The 27,642-nt window shown below is 51.0% G+C and overlaps 2 protein-coding genes across 2 annotated transcripts; both read right to left on the bottom strand.

The window, feature by feature from the left end:
- Nucleotides 1-10,829: 10,829 nt before the first annotated feature.
- Nucleotides 10,830-24,191, bottom strand: LOC129081850 (centromere protein F-like). The gene is made up of 11 exons (XM_054587515.1): nt 24,131-24,191; nt 23,788-23,913; nt 23,514-23,623; nt 22,728-23,327; nt 20,643-21,917; nt 19,273-19,425; nt 17,253-17,429; nt 16,757-16,918; nt 14,299-14,464; nt 12,617-13,126; nt 10,830-11,167 (listed from the first exon to the last, which is right to left on the bottom strand). The coding sequence occupies exons 1-11, from the start codon at nt 24,189-24,191 to the stop codon at nt 10,830-10,832; spliced, it is 3,678 nt and encodes a 1,225-aa protein (XP_054443490.1).
- Nucleotides 24,192-24,563: 372 nt separating this feature from the next.
- LOC129081849 (centromere protein F-like) lies at nt 24,564-26,805 on the bottom strand. The gene is made up of 4 exons (XM_054587514.1): nt 26,635-26,805; nt 26,378-26,506; nt 25,752-25,874; nt 24,564-24,733 (listed from the first exon to the last, which is right to left on the bottom strand). The coding sequence occupies exons 1-4, from the start codon at nt 26,803-26,805 to the stop codon at nt 24,590-24,592; spliced, it is 567 nt and encodes a 188-aa protein (XP_054443489.1). The 3' UTR covers nt 24,564-24,589.
- Between the last annotated feature and the right edge of the window lie 837 nt (nt 26,806-27,642).

Here is a 27,642-nt window from a genome sequence, read left to right as displayed (position 1 = left end):
TCTCCTCCTTTTTTCTCAATTCTGTCATTATTACATTATTACATTGACTTAAAAGATATTTTGCTCTTTCAGTGACCAGTGAAGAGATTCTTCATCTGTATTTCTGCTTCAGTGCCCGGGATCCTCTAGTTCACCTTCCCGTTACGTGTCTCTCTAGAACTCGGCCTTTCTGCCAAGGAGTTAATTGTCTCTAACGTAACAGGGTAAGGCTCCCATCTGCTGATACTTAAAGGAACTATTTGGGAATGGTTTGGAGAGGTTGTTATCCTCCAATTTTGTGGTTTTCATATAATGAATCAAATTCAAGTAGGTTGTATGTGTGAAGGGAAAGAATCTGGGAGAAAAAAGGAGGGGGTCTTAAAATTCTGACAGGTTATATCAGAGGGTTGTTTTTTTTTTAATTTAAAGCCCAAATTATGTAAAAGGCACACACTGCCACATTTGAGCACTAGTAACAACAGAGCACATACAGAGGCAGCGAGTGTGGGCGCTCACTTGGGGAAAAGCCTGGCGAGAGAGACAGAGTTCTGTGATCCTGCCACCAGCAGCCTTGGATGTCATGCTCTATGTGTCTGTCCCCATCACTGTCCCACTAACATGCACACAGACACATCTCTCTGAGGCTGACCACCTCACTATGGCTTCCCTCATGGGGCGTCTGAGTAATATCGCTGGTCTTCAAGGTGAGGGCAGAGAGAGAAGGGATCGTCCCTCTGCATGGAACTGGGGACCCAATTTTCTGAATGTGGCCCAAATTTTCTACTCCTTCTGTGAATGATCGTTTTGGGGAAAAAAATGTGTAAATCATTATTCATGCTGACTGGATCAATGCTCTATTTTTTAAAAGCACCATTCTGGGTAGCTGGGACCTACCAAACTATTTGGGACATGTAACGTAATAATGACAGAATTTAGGTTTTAGGATATAGTGTGAGAGGCAGGGAAAGTGATTTCTTATTCAGAATCTCAATTTTTCCTCTCCAAAGAGATAAAGAAAACCTAGATAATTAAATTGCATTGTTATAATAGAAAATATGGGTGCTCTAAGAGCCATTTGGTTTTGGACTTGTAGCTATTATAAATTATCTGATGTTTAGGAAAATCACAATAGGCAGAATAATGACTAACTGAAGATGTTCATCAAGAGGCATGTGTTTTCTTCATGCTTCCCCCATGTAACTTAGGTTTCAGACAGGTGCTTGCTACCAATTTAAGCAGAATTGCTTTTCATGACAGAGAAAGGAAGATCATTAAGCAAATGGATTTTGAATGGCTCTCTTGCTCAGGCAGCAGGCCAAGCTCAAAGAAAGTGTAGGAGTAGACAGTGTAGTTGCTGACTAACAAATGGTGGTGGCGGGGGTGGGGGGGGAGGCGGGGGGAAGATGTGGGGGGGAGAAAGCAGAGAACAGACATTGCAATTGCGTCAGAAAGGTTGTGAGCGAAGTAACAGAATTTCCAAATGGAAGTTGCTTTTAAAAATAATGATATATTTCCTGATGCAAGAATTCCAAGGTTGGTTCCAAGGCTCAGCAAAGTTACAAGAGACCCATCCTTCTGAGGGGGTATCCGGTGTTTTGGAAATGCTTTGCGTCCTGTCTCAGAATCGGTTACTGCAGGTGGTCATCCAAACCAGTCCTGCAGAGAAAGAGAAAAAGAGAAAGGTGTGACCACATGGCATATGCTAACTACATTCCTTCCCTGGTGACAGGGTCGCATTTCTTAAGCAAATGCTGCCCAAATCTGGACAAAAGTGGGCTTCTAATGACAAGAAAGTAGAGGCGACAGTTGGATAAGCAATCAATCATTTCTACCACAGCAACCGAAATTTTCTGTCTGGGGATAACAACAAAAAAATTTGACTGGATTTGGTTAAAAAATAAGTCTTCATTGACTATAATCTATGTCGCATTTGGGAAATCAGTGTGACTCTTACAAGCAACATATTCTCTCCTTAAAATGAGTTTTTGACAACCTCAAGGGAGCAAAACATCTAGTTTTGTTATATATGTTGGACAAGATTTAAGATACTCACTTGGGCTTCTGGTTTTCATGACAACAGATTGGTAAGTGGAATGTGAAGTAAATCTCAAGAAGGAATGACAGATCTCTTCCATTAAAATATTTTACATGCGCCCTGGCCAGGTGGCTTAGTTGGTTGGAGCACCGTCCCATAGACCAAAAGGTTGCGGGTTCAATTCCTGGTCAGGGCACATGCTTAGGTTGTGGGTTTGATCCCCAGCTGGGGTGGGTATGGGCGGCGATCGATAGATGTTCCTTTCTCACATCGATGTGGCTCTCTCCCCCTTTCTCTAAGATCAATAAAAACATAATCTTTAGGTAAAAATAACAATTTTCCTAAAAAAAAAAAAATGGTTAAATGCACATCTCTATTCATCTGGTAGATCCACATGGAAGGAGACCCTTATGGTCTCATAGGAATGCCCAACCTTTGAAAACGCTAAGGTGGCTCACCTGTCTGCTCCAGCTGTAGCTGTTTCAGAAGGAAACAGTCTCTGCACTCACTGTACCTGTTTACAGATCACAGCATGGCACCTCTTTCCTCCACATGTGTCTGTGAGTCTAAGAAAAGCACCCACAGCCCTCTGTGTAGGCATGCAATATAGGCTGCCCGTGAATGGCACCGAGGGGAACAAGTGCTGTGGGCTAACACAGGGCACTGTCATGACCCTCTGCTGGCCCAAGTCCGAGAAGATGACCGATACAACAACCAGCAGGCAGTGTCCAGGACAAAGAGCACCCTCATGGGGACTGCCCAAGGTCTAGCGGGAAGGGGTGGGCAACTAGCCAGGAAATGCTCTATGAGATAACACAGCTGGGATTTCAAGGCCAAGAGGATCTGTTCATACGTAAGACCCCACATTGGAAAAATAGTTGAGGGGTGAAAAAATGAGTTTCTCATAACCCAATGCTTAAAATATACTTTTGCAAGACAGTGTTATGAATAGAAGTCCTGTATAGTGGGATAAAACTTCACTACCATTTTAACATATTATAAGCTAAATTGACTTTTCTGGACTTGAATTTAGTTAGACACAGTTTACAATGTTGTTTCTATAAAGAAATGTATTCTGAATTCCAAATGACCAATTTATATACAAACGAGCAATCCAATTCAATTGTAATCACTGTAATAACTGTTTTTCTTTGGGTATTTTTAAAAAGCCAAACAAAAAAACCAAAAATCTGTGGAACTTCATTTGTAACATCAGTAACTGAATGATACGTACATTATGATGTGTAATTATCTGTATAGACTAACCAACATTTTATTGAGGGCAAAATCACACATATAGCTAAATAATAACTAATTTAATCAATGTGACAGCTTCAAGAGATTATTACCATTATTCCCAGTATTACTAGAGGAAACTGAGGCATTGTGAATTAATTTGCCCGAGGTTACCTGAGAAGCCCAGGTGTTTTAACCCCTAACTTTCACTTTTAATGTCTATATTTATACTAAACTTTTGTATTCAAAGCCTTACAAATCTTTTAGATTTTGCAAGGTTTTCCAAAACAGACTCTTTAAAAGGATTTAAAGTAAATAATGCTTATGCACTAAGGTAGTGATAAATTTTAGAAGTTGAAATTTATAACTAATCTCATTTTGTATTTTTGAAAACTTAATACTGTAAGTCAGATGCCATCATCCTACACTTAAGAAAGTCTGCACTGCAAAGAGAAAACAGAAGCAATACAGCCCTGGCCACGTAGCTCAGTTGGTTAGAGTGTCGTCCCAATACACCAAGGTTGTGGGTTCAGTTCCGAATCAGTGTACATACCTAGGGTGTGGGCTCAATCCCTGGTTGGGGTGCATACAGAAGACAACTGATTAATATTTCTCCCTCTCTCTCTCCCTCCCCCTTTCTCTCTCTTTAAAATCAATGAACATATCCTAGGGAGAGGATTAAAGGATAAAAATAAACAATTTTTTTAAAAAGTGGAACAAAATTGTTGTTTCTCTCTCTCTGTTCTTCTCTCTCTAGAATCAATAAATTTTAAAATATTTAAAAACATTTTTTTAAGTAGAAATGCTTCTATCACCTGAATATCTGTACTACCAAGACTCTTCTGGAATAGCCAGCATCTAGGCTCTATATTCACAAAACTGAGGTTGCAAAATTTCTGAGACACATTATTATAATTAGGAACATGGTCTCTCCAGATATATGAGTCAGTTCTACCTGTGTCTTTTAGTTAATCCGAGCCTATAAAACAGTGATCCTACTATCTCCATTAGATCCAAAGGTGAAAGGTTTGAGCAAAAATGAAAAAATGCTTTGAAAAATGTATCTAACTTTCCACACAATGTTTTAAGTAGTTGATCCATACCTCACATGAGCGGTAGCATTGGATACCTAGATCGTCCAGCAGGCAGGATGCTAGCTTGAGGTCCTCAGACTTTTCTAATTAGGATGGTTGTCCTGAAGCACTTCAGGTTGCTCTCTCTAGTCAGCGTAGTTAACATAAGGCCCTTCCTCTATGCTGACATGAAACCAAGCGGGAGGGAGAACAGAGCTCGACTATCCTAACTACCAAGGCCAGGGCGTAGTATCCCCTTTCTCAACCACAAAAGAGAAAGAGGCAGTCTAAGCCAATGACTGCTACACCTTCTGACTTCGAAGAATCCATCCCACTTTTTTTCCCATTTCAGTTACTCTCACACGTGCTGACACAGCCTGACTGACTTTGGAAGAACTTGGAAGTTCTGAGACCGATGTTCTGTCGCACCATGAGCAGTTAGACGTCTGTGAGGACTCAGACTGTGGGGACGCGGAACACGGCGCCCCTGCTACTGTCGGGGGAGCCCCGGGAGGACGTGCCCTGACTTCTTCTCAGGTCCTAACAAATCTGCGCAAGAGACAGTTCCAACAGAGTCGCTTGGCATCAGCTGAGAAAAGCCGCATGTCGATCTCAGAGAAGGGGAGTGTGTGCGCCCGGCGGACTCTCAGGAAATCAGGCTCCATCACAAGTTGCCTTTTGTTTCCTTCTCAGTGAAGATGCAGCCCCTTGGGACTCTTGCGCATTCCCCACAACCGAGAACCCTCTCAGCTCCTACAGAACACTGAAGCCAAAGGAAACGGTCTCAGCCAAGCCCCAAACTGCACAGATGAGAATTCGATTCCTGGAACTCTGTGGACTTGCTCTAGTTCCCCTAGATTTCTCAGCTGGGATCGTCCCTGTGAACCAACTGCTTCTGTCACAGCTGGGACTGCGGGACGTTTACGTTTCATCCTCCGGGCAGCTCAGCTCTGAGTCTGAGTGTGTGTAAGCGTGAGAAAAATAACGTCCTGGCTGTCTGTCTGAAAGGTTGCGAAGTTGAAAATAGAAGGCGCGCCCTGCATTCCCTTTAACAAGGAGGGAGCAGCAGCTACATTCCACTCGGGAATGGAAGAGGTTTTCAAGGATGCACACAACTACTCAGCCAGGTCTCCAGAGTGGAATCTTCCAATAACTGGGAAAGCCAATAAAGAGTATGGCCTGGCCGCAAAGATGTGTGCTCGGGGACATGCCCTTGAGCACGGGGCACCCGTGGCGTCATTTAGGGCAAGGATATTATTGCGTCAGAACGCAACCCCGAGCGGTTGAGGAAACGGGAGGGAGGTCAGGATATCGACTTTCGGTAGATGAATACTAAGGAGCCGAGTATTAGCGGAGCGCTATACAACGACTGAGCCGCCTTGCGAAGCACAGATGTAAACAACAAATGAGAGGACTGGTCGACACTGATACATCTGTCTGAAGGGAAAGCCAAGAGCAAATTACCTTTTCCTAGCTCATGTCCTAGAAAACGGTCTTACCCTCATTCAAGGACAAAAGGACTCCTTCCACAATATTTTCATTTGCTGTGGCTCATAACGCCTGCGTGGTTTCAAAACCCTGTCATCAGAATGAGCCGGAAAATACCACATACCCGTGTCCTCGCTCATACGACTCAATCGGGACACACACTGTGTGACACTGCCTGGCCGAAGTGTGCTCCCTTGGAACCTTCGCCCCATGTTCCAAATCACCCTTCAACACTACGGAATAAGTTCACTACATGCACTAGTATCGCTCGTTGGAACGGTTTTACTTTTGTCAGAGGCTGTTGGAGTTCGCAAGAAGGGGTCATGCCTAGTGCTATGCAGAGGGAAAAGCACACGGCAAGCGCCCATGTGCCTGGCAACTGTTGGCTCGAGGTAGGAAATGTCTGGCATGTGTCTCAGTGTTAATCCACACGCAGACACAAGTTATCATACAGCGCTTGCGTCTCAAGCGTAACGTTCCCAGCAGGCTTTCTACACTGCTCTGTACACTGCTGAGGAGGCACATCAAGGAGGTAGATGATCAGGAATTCCAAACTTTTCCAAAACTTCTAACGGCAGAGCTAAAGGGTACAGGATATTGAGATTTGGGAGAAACTCCTTTCTTCCTACTAAGAATGTGTCCGAGACTACAGACATGCTCCTGTCGGCACGCTGCGTCCTATGCCACGACAGCCCCCTGCCACAGGCCCTAGCACACAAAGCCTCCTCTACTGGATCTGACAGTTCTCACGGGACTTCGGTGCCAGCCTGCGGGCCGGGCGCGAGGCGGCCTCACTTGGGCCTCAGGCCGGCCCTGGGGCTGCCAGCGCGCTGTCTCTTAGGTGGGTTCCGGGCCGACAGAGGTCTCGCAGAGGCGTCTTGGAGGACGGTGCCTGAATCGGAGGGGCTTTCTCGAGGGACCTTGACCTGCAACACAAGCATCTTTGTTAGAGGCTCCAAGCCCATTCACATTCCCACAGCATGCACAATACTTTGCCGTCAAACCGGACGTTAGATTCCTCTTCCCTAGGAGCCGCACACAGCGTCACCCCTTCTTCTTACCTGAGGGCAGGACCCACTGGAGAGCCACGAAGACGTATGACACGGCCCCTGACGAGGCACCTTATACACCCTCCCCGACACCTCTGATGGCCAGACACATGCTCCCAAGGCCAGCGTGACACTGTCAGACCAGAGGGAAGCTCTTTCATGGCAAAGACGATGGCCTCTCCACCACTGCGTCCCCCGACTACCTCACAAACATTCCATGCGCACGTAAAGAGAGCCCAAACCACCTTCCCTGTACCCTCCTTGCGCCGCTGCGGTCATTCAAAGGAACATCATCCCGAAGAGCGGCACCGCCTTCGCAGGGGGTAAGTCTTATGCACAACATGGAAGAGACCGACCGCCTGTTGCTCATGGAACATTTTAATCGCTCTCATTTCACCGTTTTCTCGTTTCCACGTTGGGCTTGCAATAGGGCAGAAGGGCCGCTATCCAACAGTAAAGTCAGGGGGCAGGAAATCCCCTTTCTGATGTCCTGCCTTCAACGGTCTCAGAAAACGGAGGGTGATAAGCAGCAGATGAGTGTCAAGACTTTTTCTCGGGTTTACATATTAGTGAAAGAAAATCAGGGGTCCGAAGAGAGAGAGGAAAAAGAGGAAGTACTCAAAAGCTCCACCTAACCAAAGACCAAGGAACCAGTGGGAGACTCCAGTAGGAAGATGTGGAAAACACATCAAAACAAAACACAGAAGACAGGCGCTCTACCAAGAGCAACATGGGCCCAGTCCGGGGCTCGAGGCAGCGTTGTGACAGAACACTTCCCGAGCAAGTGACTGCCAATGACCTCTTGGTGAGGCAGAGGGAAGAAAAATGGAAATCATTCCCCCATTTATATTCCTCCTATAGGAAGTATGTGGTTTTCAAAGACAGCTAAATACTTCGCATGACAGAAACCGAGCCAACGTACACAACTGAGCACATCCCCAGAAAGCCTGCCTCGACCTCGGATCACGCGCAGGGCCCTTAAAAGGGACAGCAGCCTGGAAGGATCAGGATCGGGACGGCATGGGGGATTACGGTCCATGGAAAGTCAATGGACAAAAACAGCTTGACTAGTCCTCTTTCTTGTCTTTCAAAGTAGAAATGGAAAGAAAAACAGGACTTCCCTTGATCCCGTCACCTGCTTGAGAATCGAATCTTTAGGTTCTCCAGAAAAAGAGACGGCAAGAAAGATCCCTCCGGGAAAGAGAATTTGAGCTAGGAAAACTCTGACTTAACCCCAATTCAATAGCCAAAGTCCATCCCTGGACTTCCCTCACCTTGAGACTCTGCTTCTCTGACGCTGAATGGAGCAAATTCTGCTCGGTGGCCTGGGTTTCTACTATGGATCTGATGCTCAGGCTGGTTAGTTCGCCTCAGTCCTGTGCATCACAAGGGGAGCTCAAACTCGCCACGTCCTTCAACTCTCAGGTCCACCCAAACCCTGTCTCAGAAACTACATCTGAGGCAACAGCGGGAGTGGGCGAGGAAGCGGCCGGCTCAGAGTAAATTAGCCCCATTAGTCGGGAAAACACACAAAGCCCCACGAAACTGCTCACGGACAACTGCTGCGGTGATGGCGTCACCGTCAGCCTCTGCCATTCTGTGGCCAATCCGCCCGCACTGACCTACCCCAGGTTCAGGCCAAGTCTGGACACACCACGCTCCCTTGTCCCTGCAACGAGGAGCCCCGCGTTTTCTTCGTCCCAGAGAATGCTCCTCACCAAACGGCATTCCACCTACTTGCCCCTTGGAACTTGTCACGTGGCACTGTCTTGCTCAAAACTCAAGCTGGTCACTTCAGGCGATGGCTACACTCCCGAGTTTCAACGCGACGGCCTGAGAAAAACGATACCTTCCTCTATATTTTTGAAACTGAATGAGGAAATATGCTTAACAGAGGGGCCAAGCATTTCATGAGGCGACTCAGAAAACCCTGAATTAAACGAAAATTCAGTCAGCTGCGTTTTGAAGTCGGCATCTAATCTCAACGTCTCCCATTACCTACTGTCCAGAGGAGGCCCATTCAATTGCGCACGTGCACAAAACTACTTAGCGACTCCTTACTGCTGGTGCCTCCTGCCGCCTGCAGCTCCTGCAGTGATCACAGGTATGCAGGGCGCCGGGGGGAGGACTGGGCAATCATGGATCAAAAAACAGTGTGGAGAGCGGGCCCCCTAGTGTGCAAAGCCTTCTTTCTGAGACAAGGATATGACCTCTACAGGCCAACTGCTTTACCGTCAGCTCCTCAAAAAGGAAGAGGGAAGAAAAGACCCGTGAGGGGATCGCATGAGATGATTTCCTAACGCACTTTTAAAACACCTATTTAATATCACAGTCACTTCAGGACAACATCAACAGCTCTGTTCATTAACAAGGATCTGTTGAATGCCAGGCGTTGCATGAGACGGGGCGACACAGGTAAACCGCCTCCAATCGGGAACCTCACAGAAACTCCTCTTGCAACTCAGAAGGGAGACTTTGGAGCAAGTCATTAGTCCAAAGGGAACTGGCTGGAAACAATGCAAGCAAGGGTGCTTCCTCCCTGTGTCACCATCTCCTGCTTTCAGAGCCAAATACCGCACTTGATCCCTGTCAGGGGGAGAGCAGCAGAGAGCTCTCGGCGTGGACTGCGCAGGAAGGGCAGCTCCCAGTCGCCCACCTTCGGAGGTGGCAGGTCAGGGGTCATCTGATGCTTCCCAGCTCTGGGGAACCTTCGACGCCGTGCTCTCTAGAAGCTCTCGATGCTCTTTGGGAAAGAAGCTGTTTCAATCGTCACGGGAACGTCATGATCTACCCCAGGACACTCTCCCCAGGGTCACGTTGTTACCGGCAACCAAAAGTTCAACTGAAATAGGATGGCAGGAGGGAGGACGCATGGAAGGGTGGAGTTGATGAGGGAGGAAAAAACATGGCACAAGCTGCTACGATATTTCTAATACAAGGAAAGGACGCTCCACTTTAATGAGTGAAAGGAAATCTCTGAACTTTCCTCCTCACCCCTCAATTTAGACACATTTTATTGTAACGTAAGTTCTGCACAAACTTCATACTCACTAAAAACTCCATAATAATTACACCTCTTCAGCGTCAACAAACAAGCTGGCAAATATGCACTTCCTCTGAGTCAGCGAATCACCAATGCCCCTGCAGTTTGGTCACCAAAATCCTACGAACCTGCTGCTCCCTTAGGACTGACCGCCTCACGCCAAGTTGGGATACGACACTTTCAAAGCTTCGTCCGCTGGCTCAAGTTGCTTCGATGCCGAACAAGTCCAGCGAGCAAAAACGTCTCAAAAGCTTCACAAGTCTTCAAGCTGTTCCGGCAACTTGCAACAACATTCCTGTGAGCCCCGGTTAGCAAAACACGGAGAGGAAACCAAGGCTGCGGCACCGAGAGAGAGAAGGCGATAACCCTGCGCGTGAAATGCCCGAGTCTTCCTTTCCTCTTCCTTCTACGATTCACCTTACAGTGAGAGTTCAATGAAGTGATCAGGTAAAATGGGAACGTTCAACACAAGGCGTACGTGCCCTGGATGGAGATGGCAGCTGCGGGTGGTGGATCTCATGACAGTAATGCAACAAAGACTCGCCGAGCAAATATTCTCTACGTGTTAAACTACATTTGCTGGGTTGTGTGCGAGGCACACAGGCATCACCGAGGTCCTCGCCCACAACAAGCAAAAGAGGGAAATCCGTAAACAGCTCCCCACTTTCGACACCTCGTGAAACGAGTGCTTTCTGTACAAAGGAAAGCACTGAGGAAGAGTGAAGAATGGGCATCGGGGTGAGAGGAAAAAGGACAGAACATCCACCACCAAGGCCAAAACAAAACCACCTCTTCCACTCCTTCAAAGGTAGTGCTGGAACTTCCTGCCAAGGCCTCTGAGTTCGAGCTCACGGGGCCATTTCCCATCAAACTCTGGCCTGCGGGGACAAGGGCCAGACGGCGGAAGGATCACGTACCGTGGAGCCTCAGGGCTGCTCACCGCGGACCGCTCTGTCCCTCGTGGAGAGGAGGGACTGACAGACGTTCAGGAGCCCCCGCGGCAGGGGCCTGGGTTCACACCCTCTCCCCGAGAACCCCATTGTCGCCTGGCTTTCTAGCAGCAGACGCTCATTCAGAGGACGTACCTTCTGTGACCTGCTGCCACCAGCTGTTGGCTTCGACGTCTCAGCCTGGTGTCCTTCGTCAGCATTTGGGAGGGACGGTGGTGACTTCTGGGCCGCGAGGCGGGCGCTGCTCCTGGTCATCAGGGTTGTTTTCCTCAGCATGTACCTGCCTGTCCTTCCCGTTGGCGTCTCGGCGACCCCTAAGGACAAGAGGGCTGCCTGTCAACACTTCTAAGTCCCGTTCTCTCTGTAAAGAGCACAATGTGCATGGGGTCCACTTTGAACACTGACGAGTGGAACTCCGCAAACGCTTTCTCCTGGCCACAGCGGACAGGGCTCAACTGCGCAGTCACCCTGGGACCTGTCACACTGAAGAAAGAACTAACAGCTTTTCCCTTCATAGAAACTTAAACCCCACAATGGGAAGAAAAGGGGAAAATAATATCACACAAAAAAGGTTTTCCTGCTACTTCTAGGACGATGTCTTCACTGGTGTTTTTCAAAAACCTGGGAACCCTCCGGGAAAATCTGGATCGCGGGAGGTCATCCGTAAAACTAATGACCGGAAAACATAAAGGAGAGAGGCCAGTTCTTGTTTACCTGGCGAAAATGGAAAATGCGAAGAGGTCCTCCAGGTGACCCCTCCCACGTGGAGACTTGCAGGGGCCCAGACCTGACCTCGCTACCACCCAGTTCCCTTTCACCCTCCGCATACACCGCCTCCTTCCAGAGAAGGGGTCGTGACCGAGAGGACAATCTCAATGCCAAGGACTCTTGAAACACGGGGTCTCACTCATCCCGCAGGGAGGCATCAAGGGCTACGGAAGGCAACGTTGGGATCCCTTCTGTTTGGAATCCTTTGCACACGCATACAATACAGAAATGAGAAAGACCCCTTAAGAGCTCACTCCTTGGGGGCTGGATGTCCCAAGGGCGAGGACTACTCAGGATGGACTGTGCATCTAACACCATCTAGGGCAGAGAATCAGTGTTCATCCTGGTTTGGCGGGGGCAGGGATGGGCTGACTTTTAATCTGTATGGAATGGCACTTTCGTAGAACATACTGAGAAGGAATCAACAGACAACTGATTATGTGCTTGGATGTTCAGACAATGCCATGCCGATACGACAATTTTTAACCCTTACTGTTGATTGCTGGATATTTGTTTCGGGATGCGGGGGTCACGATCCAGTAACAACCGTTCCCCGTCCCTGGGCCACACTTGGAGGACCACTGGGGTTTCCAAAAATGGGGTTTGTGGCTTCAGCTGGGGGGCCGCATCGTCGGGCCCCTCCTCCGGCTCACCTCCTGCCTGGCTCGCTAGTGGCTGCGCACAGGAAAGCTTCAAGGCACCCCCAACATATGGAAATTTTTCAGCACGGGAATAGCAAATTTGAAATAGGCTTGTCACAATGAGTTTGCAATTGTACTAGCATTTTTTGCAGCGCACCCTGAGTAACTAGACCCTATTAATGCTCACAGGACAGAGAAGAAAATACGTTATCTTAAAAGAGACGCATTTTCTGAACGTTAATTCGTACGACTGCACAGTAACCTACAGCGCAATGCTTCTGTCTTTTGGCACGTGAAATTCCATGTGCACTTTCTGAAGAACACAGGCCACTTTGCTTTAAGACTATGCCGCACCTTTCTTTAGCACTTCCGGCACTCCCTTGGGCTCAGACTCAATGGCTTCCGCATCCTCGGCAGGGGGGACAGCACTTTGGGCCGCCCTCTTTCTTCTCGGAGGAAACGTGTCTGCTGTGGAAGGGGCCGCGCCTCCTTCCTCCTCCTCCAGAATCCCGCTAGACCGTGGCCTTTTGCCGGAGGCTTTACGTTGGCCGGATGGTACCTTCTGTTCAGGAACATGAGGGACTGGAGGCGGCTTTTCCGCAACAGAAGGAACTGGAGGTGACTCTGGGTCCACTGACTTGAGCCCAGGAGAAATCGGGACAGGAGGTGCAGATTGTTGTGTGCTCAGAAGGGCGACTTGCGTCTCCAGCATCTCTTTGGCTCTCTCCAGCTTCTCGTGGCTTACCAGCAGGGAGCGGTACTTAGCCAAGTGTGCGTCCGCCTCCTTGCTTTTTACTTCAAGGGCCTCTTTCAGTTCTTTCACCTCGGTCATCAGTTCATCGACATGAGCATCCACAGCAGCACCTGTCAAAAATCACACCATGACATTTGACACTCGACACTCCTTCGGTTGACACTGGACGCCGGAAAGCAGAAAATCTTTACCTCGTTCCTCCTTGTTTGGTAGACATGGAGGAACGAAATCTCTGCACGTTCTTAAGAGTTCTGACAACCCTTGCCTGGAAGCGATCTTATCAGGATCAATACTCTAAGAGATTATGTAAGCCTTACGAGGACACCTTCAATAAAATGCACCCAAAACTCAAACTCGTGCTGCCGCTAACCCATGAAACGTTCTTGCGGGTGTGCCTAGCAGAGCAATGGATCACTTCGGCACAGCCCCTACGTTCCCTGTCCATTCTTCCCACTGCCCGGGAACGAGCGGCGTAAGGCGCTCAAGGATATGACGTCTCCTCCGTTGCTGTGGCTTTGGGAGGGAGATGGGGACCAGTGACCAGGCAGGTCCCAGAAAGCTCTGGAAACCATCGGCAAGCAACGGAGGGTCCGAGGGACAAAAGGTTGGGGGACGCGAGGGGTGGGACTCTCCGCCATCCTTTAGCTGCCATGCTTGGCGGGAAACCCATTAGAAAAACTCCCGGCAGCCCCGCTGCTCTGAGGATTCTCCTCCTTAGGAAAGACACTGAACCACCCTGCTGAGCTCCGGTCCACAAGAGCCGCTCACGGAAAGCGTAACATCACCTCTCCACACAGGAAGGACAATTCCACTCGGGCATGAGTGGACGCAAGTGGTCCTTTCTTTTTAATTTTATCTCCACACCCAAAAAGAGAGCCCCCACCTGCGACCGCCCTCCCAGGGAGCTGACCCACGAGCTGTGCCAAGGACAACCAGAACCGGCAGTCCGTAAACAGGCAGTGCCTCTCTGCCCGAGACGTGGGGTTTAGGTCAGTGCACATCACGGGAGCAACGAGTCTCGCAGTGGCCCGCTCGCACTCAGCGCTGCCACAGTGTTTGTACGTTCTCTGGAACACAAGATGTGATTGCTGCCTTTCAGAACGCAGGCTTCCTTCGGAATCCTGTGAATGACCCCACGCCGAGCACACCGTTCCGCAACTGGAAAACGGACAACTGCCGAGTAGCGGGCTGCGCTCTGGACCAGGGCGGGGCGCTCAGACGCTGCCCGCGCGCACGCCGGGCTTCCCAGGCCTGGGCGTGCGGCCGGGCCCCCTCACCTCACCTGATCTCTGCTTCTCTTGCGCAGCTTCTTCCAGGTGACACAGCTTTTTCTGCACCACCTCCTTCTCCTCTGCCAGCACCTTACAGCGTCTGAGCAACGACTCCATTTTCCCCCGGGCCTGTTCCTTTTCCTTTTTCAGCTGAATTATACATGTTCGATTGCGCATCTACAAAACAAAAACTTGACGTTAAAACCTTCCTTTCTTTTTTGGATAAGCACATAGAAAAGTCGTTACGATCCCTGACTGCCGTGGCTCAGTGGGTTGAACGCTGGCCTGCGAACCAAAAGCCTGCCGCTTGGATTCCTGGCTGGGGCACGTGCCTGGGGTGCCGGCCACGTCCCTCACTGGGATCCAGGTTTCTCTGGCCTGGCGCTTCTGTGTTTCTCTCCCTCTCTTTCTCCCTCCCTGCCCTTCTCTCAAAAGAATAAATAGAAGTGTAACAATTTAAAATTAAAGAAGAACAAGAAAAATCCTAAGGAGGAAGAATTAGGGGCCACGTAGGGAAAATTTTGTTCCATTTCTTATGATCATACTCAATCGTCACGTGAAGAAGAAGACACTGCACCTCTTCTACCCAGTTACCTAAGTGTCCCCGGTACGCACCGGTGTTGTGACCCCCCTTCTTAGCATCCACAAGCACAGAGCACGGTTCCTAAGACAGCGTTCTCTCTGGGCCTGTGGTTCTCCAGAGAGAGTCACAACCTGGGGGGCGGGCGTAGGAGGCCACGGATGTATTCTTCATTCGGAGTCAAACGTCCTGAGAGAAATAAGCTCCCATCGGGAATCTCGTGCCGATACAGAATGTTCATGCCTCACATGGCATTTGTTTTAGTCACGCCGGGTGAAGGCTAAACGATATTACGGCTCACAAGACACACTGAAATTTCACAAGTCGCTCAACAAGAACGTGAATGGAATGGGGGGAGAATTGCGACATCGTGCCCTCCTCAGACAGGAAACTTCCTGCTTCCTTAACCAAACAGAAGCTCTGCAAACGACGGAAAGGCAGAGTTGGATCTGATAACAGGGATGTACAGTCTATGTTTACTCCACCTTGGGTGAATGTTCACACATTTTGCGACAGAAATATGCATTGGTAGGAAGAATTACCCCAGATCCAGCTAACACAGTACATCCTAGGCGGCCTACGCGCTGCATTCTGGAGGACCTAACGATGTAGAATTCTACAATGATTTAGCTCTAAGAGCTTCTGCTAGCAGATCATCAGTATAGAAAAGCACACCAAACGATTCAGAAAGAACAAGAAATGGACCGGGCCATATTCACGATGCTCGGGGTTGCAACTTCTGCCTAGTTCATCTTCAAATTAGCGATAGTGCAGTAAACCTGCACTTGGGAAGTGTTCTATTTCTGATTACAACCGGCACTGGATTAGACATGGATTAATTCGGTTGCAAGAATGCTTATCAGGTATACCTCCTTAAAATTAGATGTGATCCCAAGAGACTCAACTCTGCGCCGTTTTGGCCAGGGGAGGAATAGAAATCGATGTTCCCCACAGTGAAATCCGCAGAGAACAGAAAGGCAGAGAAGTGTGTAAAAATGTAGGCCCGAAGCTACTTCTTTCTACTGTTAAACCTGTATCTCTCATTTACCAGAACACCATTGATCACTCATGTTATTCTGAATTTTGGGAGCCTGTACGGGATTGGTAGATGTCCTTCCTCTTGAGAGTTGTGGAAGAGCGATGCACCTGAGACCTTTACACCTCGTGCCCTTTTGGAATATATTCAATGTACGATTCCTATCAGAATTCTAAACGTGGAAATCATCTTTTACTAAACACCTTTACGGGAAGATACTTGTTTGGAAGGCTCATGATTATGCATTGTGGATGGCAGTCATTTTGGGAAAGGTCTCCGTAGGACTCCGAACTGCCTCCCTTTCCAAGTACGATGACTCAGGTGCCCTCTCCATTCTCAAATTCTTAAAATCAGGGTTCACCCCCGTTTCTCCTCAACAGAAAGGCTTTACCATCCCTCTGTGGGCAGGAAGGGGAGAGTGAACGCATACACGCGCCACGGGCCTGACCCATGCTCTGCCACACATGGACCTTCCCGGGAGCTGGAGGAGAGTGGGCTTGGTCCCGGCGGTGAACGTGGAGGCCCATCAGCCAAGACTTTGGAATGACCCCACCCCAATTGTATCTACAGCCCCAGGGCCTGCCCTCATCTGGGACTGGTTTCGTCTGCACATCCACCTCGAGAGAGGTCTTCAACACCCTCTAGCTGGAGCGCTTCGTGAGCACTGAAGACCATTTCAGCCATGAGACTGTAGGCCACCCGCTGATTTCTCCAAGGAGCTCAGCAGAGAATTCACAACAGGTATCATTCATCACTTTTTCATGATAATTAAATCTTGGAAATCAATGCCAGTACATCCACACTTATTCTGCACCAACCGTTCCAAGTATGAAATTATGACAAGGAAACAGACCTTGGTTTGTAGCAATTCCTTTAAAAGCTCAGCGTTTTCATTCAAAGACTCCGTGAGTTGTTCTTTCCTGGACGTCAAGAGGTCTATCTCCACCTTCTGGGAGCGGAGACATTCTTCTGCAGAAGTCAGTTTCTCTCTACACGTTTGGATTTCCAGTGCATGCTGGGGCAGAAAAAGGCTACTTCAGCAAAACAAACCAAGAACAAAACTGCTCTTCCAAGGACTGTTTCAAAGGCACTCTGCAACGCTCCTACTCTGCTCCTCCAGGACGGAAATGTATGTGGAAAGATTCAGTTATCAAAGGACACACGTGCAGGCAATTGGGGGAGACAGAGTGAAGCTACCTTGACGGCAGGCACCCTCCTTACACCTTACAGCATAATAATAATAATGCACAACTTGGACCCCCGTGATACAGAAAACAAAAAAAGAAGCCTCATTACCGTGGGCAACACACAGTCTCCAGCTCCCCCAGGAACCAAAATGCACTTTTCACCTCTTGGTTGGTATCCAGAAGCAAAGTGTGATGTTTCTTTTCCGCTTCCTGAAGCTGTCGCTGAGAAGCAGCTAGTTCTTCTTTCGCTTTCTCTTCCTTTTCCATCTGCTCTTGCTGTATGCGATCCAAGCTCCTTCTCAAGTCACTCTTTTCTAGCAGCAATTCCTTCACTTGACCCTGAGGAGAAAAGTCATGCAATCATGGGAAATCACGAAGCACCTTGATCTATACCTTTAGGAAACACCGCGCGCCGGTGGGGAAAAGGACTTGACGGTCAAGACAAAAACCTCTGCAGAGCAGGGCAATACACCGTAGCCACGGGTTCCCCTGAACTGCACCTTCGCCTCCAGTGACAACTACCTCGGTTCTGGCCACCCGCAAGGTCACATCCAGGCGACCGCAAAATCTCTGACCTCACTTCACCGGAACCACTCTGGGACTCCAGACTCCTGGGCTACCACGCCGGATTATTCAAGTGTTTCCATTGGCAGAATGCCTTGACCTCACCACCGGCACCACCGTTCCATCGTTCTTCACACTCGAGCCCCTTCACAGTTTGGCTCTCTCTTCCTGCACCGGCTTTAGAGCACTTCCGGGAGCATGACTATTTCGTGTTTCCTATCTAAGGAGGATTATTTCGCGATCCCTACTGCGTGCCTACACTGGAAGCTCCAGGAGTACAGGAGACACAGGAGAGCCATGATTCCACATTCTACCCCCTCAGCTTACTAGTGCTTAGTATAGACAGAAAGAATAAATAAATGAAGACAGACACTGCAAGATAATTCGCTTCGACGTAGAAAGTGAGGCTCAACATTTAGCTTGTCCTTCGAATAGAGCCTGGAAATCAAGTACAGGTAACAGGAGACTTGGGACAGTCCCAAGCTGCTCACTATCGAAGCATATTTCAGTAGACGCTAGACACAAACGTATCATCACTACAAACTATTTCCACACGGCATGGCCAAAACCCCACCTTCAGTCAACGGCTGACATGGAAGGCCCAGCCTTTACATTGTCTTCAACAGTGATTTGAGAGACACAAAGAAAAACATCACTTTACAGTTTCCCCTTCCTCGTCCTTATTGGCTGTTCCTTCCATGTGCCCTGACCTGGGATCGAACCCCACGGTCTGGGCCTATCGAGACTGCCTAACCAACTGAGCTACCTGGCCGGGACAAAGGCCAAATCGTTTCCGGTTTCCTCCGCTGAAATACGGTATTTAGACAAAGGCACAAATCTCCACAACTTATCATACAGGGTTTTACAAAAATCACTTCAACGTCCTGGGCTTCTTCTGGATCGTGGTCACCCCTCTCTCCGCCAGCCTTCCCTAAGGCTTCCTCACAGGGGAAGCTGCATGAGGACTGGAGGCACATAGGGAGGTTTCCCATTGGACCGGGTGTGGCAAACAGGTCTCGCTGCCCCGGGCAGCTCTGCCAGCCCCGGGCAGCTCCCGCAACTCAGGGCTGAGAGGGCAGAGGAGCGGCAGGGGATGGGAATCGGCACAGCCTGCTACGGGCACAGCGGCGGGGAGTGGAGGCCCAAAGGCCGCACACCGGCCACATTAACCCTGCTCTGAAAGGGCGCCCAAGGCTGCCCTCGCTCTACACCCTCCTGCCCCTTTCTTTCTCTCACTTTCTCAGCTCTGAGCACCATCAGGGCATCTGCCTCTCCCAACATTCTGCCTTGGAATCGGCGGCAGGCTGGGAGAGCAGCCCATCCAATGTTGCGGGAGATCGAATTCTGAGGGGAGCTCACGGAGGACAGGGGCCTCGTCTGGGAAAAAAGGTCTGGGCTCCCAGGCAGCACTGCTCCTGTGTTCGGAGGCGCCTCCGCGCTCCTTCCGGGCCCAGCACTGCGCTGGCTGGGGAAGACCACTGCCTGTCGCCTCCTCACACAGGCGCACACTGGTTCTTTACAAAAGCTCGACAGCATCCCCTGCCTGACACAAGGTCTTCCAGATACAAACAGGGAGAGTGTGCACACTCAGTTACCAGTCTGTCACCGGGAGACTCACTTCGCTCCGCTCCAGGGCTTTCGACCTCCCGCTCAGTTCTTCGCTCAGCCTATGTTTCTCCCCGCTGAATTCTGCTTTCAGGGCCGTCATCTTCTGGGTCATCTCGTGCACTTCGCGCTGCAGCTCCGTTTCCCTCATAGTCAAGGCGTTGACCTGAAATGGGATCTTTCGTTAGGATCTGCTTGCGGTGGCCTGCGGTGACCAAATCAATCCGTCCCGTACCGCAGTCGTGACGTCACGTCAGGCTTCAGGAACAGCGTGGAACGCGACTGATCCTCCCTTGGCTAATCTCTCAACTAATGTGCCAAATCCCACTCGGGAGCTTACCGTTTCTTGGGAGCAAAGATTTCACAAGGGACAGCAATCAGGGAAGGAATGACAAGGAAAGGTGCTCTCATTGAGGGTCAAAACCCTGCATAAAGGCATTCATTTCCATTCAACGGAAACGTCCGAGAATAGCGTACGAGGCAGCATCGTCGACTGCCATCACTTCTTGGATCTCTGCTAACCCTCCGATGTCCTACTGAGTCGCAAGAAACATGGCTAGCCTGAGGGAGAGCCTACTGACACTCTGCTGCTTGCATCTGCTCCTTGCCATCGAAACAGTGGCGTGCAGCTTTCCTAATCATCACCACAACCGCTGTCTCTTGCGAGCCATCCGCACCCTTGAAATGCTTGGAAAACTGGGTGCTGACTGCGTTTTTCCTGGCACACCCGTTCCCCTTTCACATTCGTCCCGTAGAAGCGGGATCGCGTGAGCCCCTTGATGGCAGATCCTCCCTCTCACCGGCAGCTACCAGAACAGGAGGCCGCACAGGGGCGGGCGGGGGGGTCGAGGTACAAAAGACGGGAACTGAAAGCACAAAGGCCCCGAGACACACACCGGGGGCCTTGCCGGTTCTCTTGGTGACCCTCACATCACCGTCTTTAATCGGCCTTTCTCCTCAAAGCCGTAACGACGGGACGAGGACAAAGGGGATGCCTTCTCATCCTGACTCGTATCTCTTCTACTCTCTATCGCAGGGGTTCTCAACCGGGCTGGGGGAGGCTACCATTCTGACGCGCTGTGGCAAACAGAAGTGGAACGAGAACCGAGAACTGCGCGGACACCACAGCTTGTGTCCGGTCCACGTGCCACATCAACAGCCTGGGCCAGTCCACGCCTCAGTCCCACGCACATGTGCGCCAAAGCCAAGAAAGGGCCGCTACGACTGCAGACACTCAACGTCCCCAAGCTCGGGACCCCGCAGACCATCGAGCCTTGACAAAGTCTGGTCCAAGACGCAGACGCCGTCCAGAAGGAAATGCAACTCACCCACTGGTTTCCCTCCCTCATGACAACATAGGCAAATACAGAAAAAACCACTTACTTTGTCAACAAGGGACCCTTTTTCCTCTTCTACCGCTTTGAGCTCTTCCTCCCGGTCCCTCGTGGACCTCTGCAGCACTTTGTAGCTGGCCTGCAGCCTTCCGATCTTCTCCTCCAGTTCTGCCTTCTGCTCCCTCAGAACCTGGGGGTCTCTCTCGAGCTGCGACAGCTTAAAGACCAGCTGCCCCTGCAGCGTGAGCTGCGTTTTCAGGTTGCTGATCTCTTTCTCCCTCCTCTCAAGTGTCTGCCTCCCAGCTTCTCCTTTGTCAACGAGGCCACTCACAGAAGAGCATAAGATAACGCACTGATTTTGGGCCTGCGCCAGGCCTTGCCGCAGCTGAACATTCTCCTGTGCCAGACAAGCTACTTGACCCCTCAGAACGTTCTGCTCCGTGGCTGTCCAGGGCCCCTGCTGATCACACGGGGCTGGCCGTTTCTCCTTCAGCTCCTTCAGTTGCCTTTGAAGGCCCTCCTCGACGGCTTTCGAGTTCTGTCTCAGCACAACGTTCTCCTGCTCTTTTTCGGCCAACGCCTTCTCCAGAGATGACTTCAGCGTTGCCAATTCGGCGGCTCGCCTTCGCTCTCTTTGGAGGTCTTTGCTCAGCTTCTCCTTCTCTGACCTCACGCTGCCGAGATCTTTTTCCAGCTCTTCTGTCTTTGTGCTGATCTTCTCCTTCTCTGTTTTGTACTTCTCCGCCTCCCGAGTCGCACGCCCCACGTTCTTCTTGGACTCTTTCAGGTCCTTTTCCAGCGTCTCCACTGTCTGCCCCAGCGAGTGTACTTGCTGCTTGCTTTCCTGCAGCATTCCCAGCATCCGGACCTGCTGCTTCTCGTCCTGCTCTATCTGGACTTTGAGCTTCTTTATGTTCCTTTGGAGCTGCTGCACTCCCTCCACTGGGAAGCCCAGGCCCTCTTCCGGGACCTTCCCGCTTTCTGGGTTCACGCACAAGGCTGCCACCGCCTTGTTCACCTCTGCCAGGTCTCTCGCAAACATCGCCACAGCAGCTTTCGTGTCTTCTTCCATCTGTCTCTTCTGCTGTTCCTGTTCTTCTAGCAGGCGTCGAAGGGAACTTAATGCATCTCCGACAGACGCCTGACCCTCTGGTGCTTGCAGCGGCAAAGCAGCTGATTCTCCAGATAGCTGGTTTCTCTCACTGGGGACTGGGTCTCGGTCGCAAAGCGCAGGAACGTCCCGCTTGGCTGTTCCCTCCTTGCTCTCCCAATGGCCTTCTTCGGATCCGATGCTGTCACTGCTCTCGCCTCCGCCCGGAAGAGCCTGTCGTTGGGAAAGAGAACGAGAATGTATTTCATTTCCCAAGAAAGAATCGGAAAAGATTCCAGAGGCTTCGTGATTGCTTTAGGGAAACTGGCTTCCGACCTCTGCTGAACACACCACTTCCAAGGACATCTCTCCTATCGCATCCTCCCCACTCCATCCAATGGCAACACAATGAAACACACAGTCAGGAGGTGTCCTCTCTGGGCAAGGCACTGGAGAAGGAGTCTATCCTGAGAAAAACCCTCCGCTCCGTCATCATCGACCCTGGCATACACCGCAATTTCAAATTCTTGTTCTCGCTAGGAATAGACCGCGTACCCTACGTGGGAAGGTTCTCTTTCTGATTATCAAACACGAGGCTAAGCGAGTCCACGGAGAATGCTCAGCCTCCCTCTTCAGCATCTCTCATCTACTTCCACAAGAGAAGGCGGTGAGGTGTCATGACCCCCCTTTAGCCCAAGGACTGAAGCCTGCGCTTACTATCTCTCTCTTAGGCAAACCACGTGTCTGGACGTCACCTCCTGTCGTCCGTAAAACAGGGACGACACGGGTGCCGTGACCGCTCCTGCTGCCTACTCAACCCCTGCCATCTCCATCACACAGAGGCGGACAGAGGGAAGGAAGTGACACCCTCCCACTCTCCAGCATCGCTCCTTGAGATGCTGGACTAGAAGGGCGAGGGCCTCAGTAACTAACACCTAAACATCTTTGATGTTAGACTCGATGTGGATTTCCATCCAACACACATTTACTGACTGACTACTGGACATGTACTTAGAGAAACAGCATGTGCACCCCTGGACTTACATCTTCAGCGTCGGTGCCCTGCACGGCCCAGGCGCTTAAGTCCAGACATTGGGGCTCGAGTGGCGCGACTCCCAGCTCCGGCGACAGGTGTTCCGTCGGTTCCTCTTCTGCCGCCATCGGGGACTCCCTCCCCGCCGTCAGGAATGCTGGCATCTCTGCACACTGTTCGATTTCTGACACACGCTGCTCCCTCAGGCAGTCGAGCTCTTTCCTCTCAGAGCTTCCAAACTGTCCGGGCTCTTCTATGGCCTTCTCTTCCATCATCTCCTGACTTCCCACGGTCTCTCCCGGCTCCTCGAGGGACTGCTGGCACCCCTCACACAGGATCTCCAGTTCTTCCACACTCTTCTCCGGGACGGGCGGCGTGGGTTCCTCGGGCAGACACTCCTCCTGCGGACCGCAGCGAGACGCCTCCTCGTCCTCAGACTGCCGTGCACAAACGTCCCCTTCTACACTCTTCAGAAGGGACGTTTCACCTGAAGAGAGAAAACTGTGATAAACGCAGCACTGAAAGGCTCCTACGCACGTCACTGAGCGGTAATTCTGCTTTCCCACAAGAAATAAGAAACTGTTCCGCCACGTCGAGCAGAATCCGTTGGACTAAGGACGACAGAGGAAAAGATGACTTACGGCAGTAACTCTCGACGCCCCTCTACGAGGAGTGCCGAGGAGCAACGTAACCCACATCCCAGCCCCTCACCGTGAAACCGGTGTCTATGGCTCCAAGAATCACCTGGCAGCGTTTTCAAACTCCGTTACCACCTTGTTCTCTGCCCAACAACACACCTGTACCCCCGGCCCCATCCGCCTGACAATCGCCTCAATGCTTTCCTTCAGCAGCGATGGGAAGCCTTCCAACTCCCCACATCGATTGAGGGAGAACACAAGCTGAGGATCTCAAGCACATGACAAGGGCAGCATGAATGCCAAATGCAGGGGGCACAATCAGTGGCAACCACCTCCTGTTGTGAACCCGCTCATCTCGGTCTCCCTACCGAGGGGTGGCCCTCCACAGGGTGGCTCTCCACAGGCCCCGGGGCTATCGGTCAGCTCGCCTCACGAGCGCCTCCGACCATCACCCTGGTGACCAACGCTGGAACACGCCCCAGCTGTTCCCTTCTCTTCGCGCCTTCTGTCATGGAAGACGGACAGTGCTCCCTACTGCGGTCGAATCCCTGAAAGCCGTCTGGGGAAGGGGGGCATTGCAAAAAGGAAACAGTCACACCGGAGCGTCGCACATACTTCTACCATTTACGGGGAAGGTTAGGAGAAACCCTGGATGTGCACACGCCCGAGGGGAGAAATATCCACGTGACCAGAAGAGCTGTGGGGCACAGAGAAATGGGTGACTCACGGTGGACTCCTTGGCTGTGTGGAGCATAAGAGTAAGGAAATCAAAGCACCCAGTGCAGTCAGTCCTCCAACACCCACGGGGGCGAAGGGCTGAGACAACATGCGCTGCATCCCGGGGCTTTCCTTGCTAAGCTCATCACCGAGGAGGGGAGCTGCCCGAGTGCAGCCAATCAACGCGCTGGAGACAAAAAACAGCCCTCTGGGGCGACAGACAGCGCCGACAGTTGACATTTGTGTGGAAAACCTTTACCTCTCTCGTTTCAAAGTGCTGAAAACCAGGCATTTGCCGGCGCTTTGTGTTCCAGTTTATTTAAAGAACACACAAAACAAAAACACCCCCCATCTATCACCCTGGAAACTAAAAAGTTTCCCGGAAGAGAGAAAACTGTCTCCACATCTAATGCAGACATCTTCCTGGGAGGCTATATGGAAAACGTCAAAGCTTCCAATGTCATCCACCCTCCCACATGGGACCGCGAGCTTAGGAAATCCCTGCAAAACACCCCCTTTCACTTACCCCTCATTTCCTTGGCAACATTCTGGCTCTCACTCAAACCCCGCTTGCTCTTCTGCAGTTCTTCCTGCAGGTGGCACACTTCTCTGGCTCTCTGGGCAGACTGTCTCTTGAGGAACCTTATTTCCTTCTTCATTTCCTGAAGCACACACACATTGACTTGCTTAGAACCCAAACAAATGCTCGGGCAAACTACGACTGCCGCCTCCCTCGCAGTGGCCAAAGGAACTGATGGCGCAGCTCTCGGGCGGCGAGAGTCACACTTCCCCTTCGAGGGCTTTAGACAATTAGACAGTCTTACTTCGACCAAATGACTTTATCCGCGCAAGTTCACACTACAGCCCAAACCCCCAATCTGATGATCATTGTTTTCCTTCCAGAAATCGCCTCTTCTGCACTTTCTGGTTGTCCCTAAGCTTCTTGAAGACTTTGCTCACAGGGAAAATCCTGCTTCAATGATCCCTAAGGAGGTGAGCTCCAAGATCTTAACACACCTCAACCATTAACTATCTTTGCAAAGGTCTCAGGGGTGAAGGAACAAGAAAAAATCACCCAAGACAAAGTGTTACTTCACAAGGTAATAATGTCTTAAGGTTCACTCTTACAGGGATGTCCTTAGGACTCCATCACCTTGCAGAAGGGTTTATCAAAAAATCGACAAGGAGCCATGAGCTGCAATGGGCGTCATAAAAGATGTCATACAAGTCAGGCCGAGTCTCTGCCCTCAGCAGAGTGGGATACCATCACTTAGTAACACGCGGATGTGCTAACGACCAGAGGCCCAGCGTGCGATGGGGAGCAGGGCTGGACCGCACAAGGAAGAATTCCTTCTACGTGGAGGCATCCGAGCATTGACAGGCAAAACGGACTCTCTGAGTCCCCGCTCAAAGGAAGCACCCATGCGCCGAGATGCCAAGAGACTAGCAGAGACGCAGGGGCATCCCCACGGTATTCCCCAGGGAGACGTGTATGTTTTTTGGAATCTTAAAACCACGTAATGCTTATATGCCGAATGAAAGTGCTCTTGGGTATTAACCACATAGGACACAAAATAGCATCAGTCCCCTATTTCCTCAACCTGTTTCCCAACCTTCCACCACGTTATACAGCACGTAAGTCTCTCCGCTGACGGACGCTCGGCTCTGCTCCTCACTCACCTCACTGCTCCTCCTCAGCTCCTCTTTCCTGGTCTGACTCGCCTGCAACGCCTGTTTGGTTCGGCCGCAACGTTGCTTACATCCTTCCAGTTTCTTTTCTACCTGCTGCTTTCCTGATGAGACCTGCAAAGAGAAAAAGTAGGCCCACTCTCATTTTCTGTGCTCTCCTTATTAAATAACCACGTCTTATCACTAATGGAAAAGTCGCCGCAGGGAAGAACTGACGCCCTTGGGGTGGGCGAGACTCCCACTCTGACAGGCCCCAGCGTGGCCGCAGCGCAGAGGCTTCACTGGGAACTCTGAGTATGAGAGGACGAGGACAGAGGAGCACAAGGAGCCTGCGGCCTGAGCCACGTGAAGACCGGAAAGGGTGTTGCTGGGATGGGAAAGACCAAGGAAGGAGCGGGTCTGGACAAATGCTGCCGTGGCGGGACTAAGGCCGGACGCTGAGTCGCCTGCTGGAAACGCCCAGAGGAGACGTCAGGCACGCGCCCAGAGTCTCGGGTTCAGCACAGAAGGCCCAGCCGCAGACAGGCGCGGGGGAGTCTTTCCTGTTGGGGGGAACGTCAAGGGACAGAACACACATGCGCAGGGAAGCGCAGAGGGGGTGCAGGGAGGGCGCCTACCTCCTCCAGCTGCTCCTGCAGGGCGCCCAGAGCGGCCCTGACCCGCCGCAGCTCCTCTGAGAGCCTGCCTTTCGCCTGCGCGCTCTCTCGCTCCAGGCTTTGGAAGGCGCGCTCTTGTCGGGAGAGCTCCTGGAAAGCAAAAGTCACACGTCTCCCACTGATGAGGGCTCACAGGCGGATGCCAGGGTGACACGGACGTCCCACGGATTAGGCCATGACGGAGGCGGCCACAACCGGGAGCCCAGCGGACCACCCACGCGCAGAGAAACAGCATCAGCCTGAGTCCAGGCGCCAGACGTCAACTCCCCCTCTCCCACGGCCAGGGAAGGGGTCCGCCCTTTGACCGCAGCCCCACTCTTCAATCGGTCCTCTCTCTTCCGAGGATCCAGGGCCCAAGGAGAACACAGCTGACCTGCCACCGTCACCATTCACCCGCCACATCGAATGCACTCCGAAGGGGATTCAAAGGGCAAATACCAGACACCACTTAGGACTGAGAACGATACAAAGTGTATGTCACCTATCAACCTGGACAATCGCATATGGATACGGCAGGACCATCTGCACTCGCTTTCCTTTACGTGCATGTGTGCTTGTGAGTCTTCCGTGGCTGTGTTTTGGTTTTCTACCAACCTACTGCTACGCCACGTACTGACAGCTGTGCTACCACTCCTAACTTGGGCTGGGGACGGTGCTTTCTCTAAGGGACTCTCGCGTACTCGAAGACAGTGACCGGCAGTCCTGGCCACTAGCCACTAAATGCTCGTAGTCCCCCAGTCCGCTGGCACACTTCCGACAAGAAAAAATGTCCCCAGATATTGCTAAATAACCCCTGGCAAGAAAACAAACTCACCCCCACTTGCTCTCGCCAGACTGACTGAGGAGGTTGGACCACTGTCCCGTGAACCCAAGGGTCACTGGTTCGATTCCCCGATGGGGCGTGCGCCTGGGTTACGGGATCGGTGCCAGGTCAGGCGGCAAGTGAGAAGCCACCCGTTTGTGTTTCTCTCCGTCATCTATGTTTCTCTCCTCTCCTCTCCTCCCTCCCTTCTCCTCTCCCTAATTCAGACAGCATGTCCTCAGATGAGGGGAGAAAAAACAACCACCCCAGGTTCAAAACCACCCTTCTACACTATAAAACCCATGGTCTTAAGTCACCACTTTCACCCAGGAACTAGCACGATGCCTGGAACCTTATTTGCTCCAGAAATGGGAGCGACCATACTCAAATACTGTTTTACCAGGGGACCACTCTGTCACTTAGA

The sequence above is a fragment of the Pteronotus mesoamericanus genome, unplaced genomic scaffold (genome assembly GCF_021234165.1).
Source record: "Pteronotus mesoamericanus isolate MK-2021 breed Mesoamerican mustached bat unplaced genomic scaffold, CSHL_Meso_final scaffold_1186, whole genome shotgun sequence".
NCBI classification, from domain to species: Eukaryota; Metazoa; Chordata; class Mammalia; order Chiroptera; family Mormoopidae; genus Pteronotus; species Pteronotus mesoamericanus.
This window is presented reverse-complemented; position numbering and strand designations above follow the sequence as displayed.

Excerpts from the sequence above, each read along its gene's own strand:
- LOC129081850 (XM_054587515.1), bottom strand. The coding sequence starts at position 24,191 with ATGCAGCGCATGTTGTCTCAGCCCTTCGCCCCCGTGGGTGTTGGAGGA. Across the intron at positions 23,328-23,513 it reads GGATGGGGCCGGGGGTACAG|TCCAACGGATTCTGCTCGAC; the intron begins GTGTGTTGTTGG and ends TGTCGTCCTTAG. Across the intron at positions 11,168-12,616 it reads GCCGGAAGTGCTAAAGAAAG|GGGTCGCCGAGACGCCAACG; the intron begins GTGCGGCATAGT and ends TCTTGTCCTTAG.
- LOC129081849 (XM_054587514.1), bottom strand. The coding sequence starts at position 26,805 with ATGGTGACGGTGGCAGGTCAGCTGTGTTCTCCTTGGGCCCTGGATCCT. Across the intron at positions 26,507-26,634 it reads CTGATGCTGTTTCTCTGCGC|GAGCTCTCCCGACAAGAGCG; the intron begins GTGGGTGGTCCG and ends TTTGCTTTCCAG. Across the intron at positions 25,875-26,377 it reads TGCAGGAGCAGCTGGAGGAG|GTCTCATCAGGAAAGCAGCA; the intron begins GTAGGCGCCCTC and ends TTCTCTTTGCAG.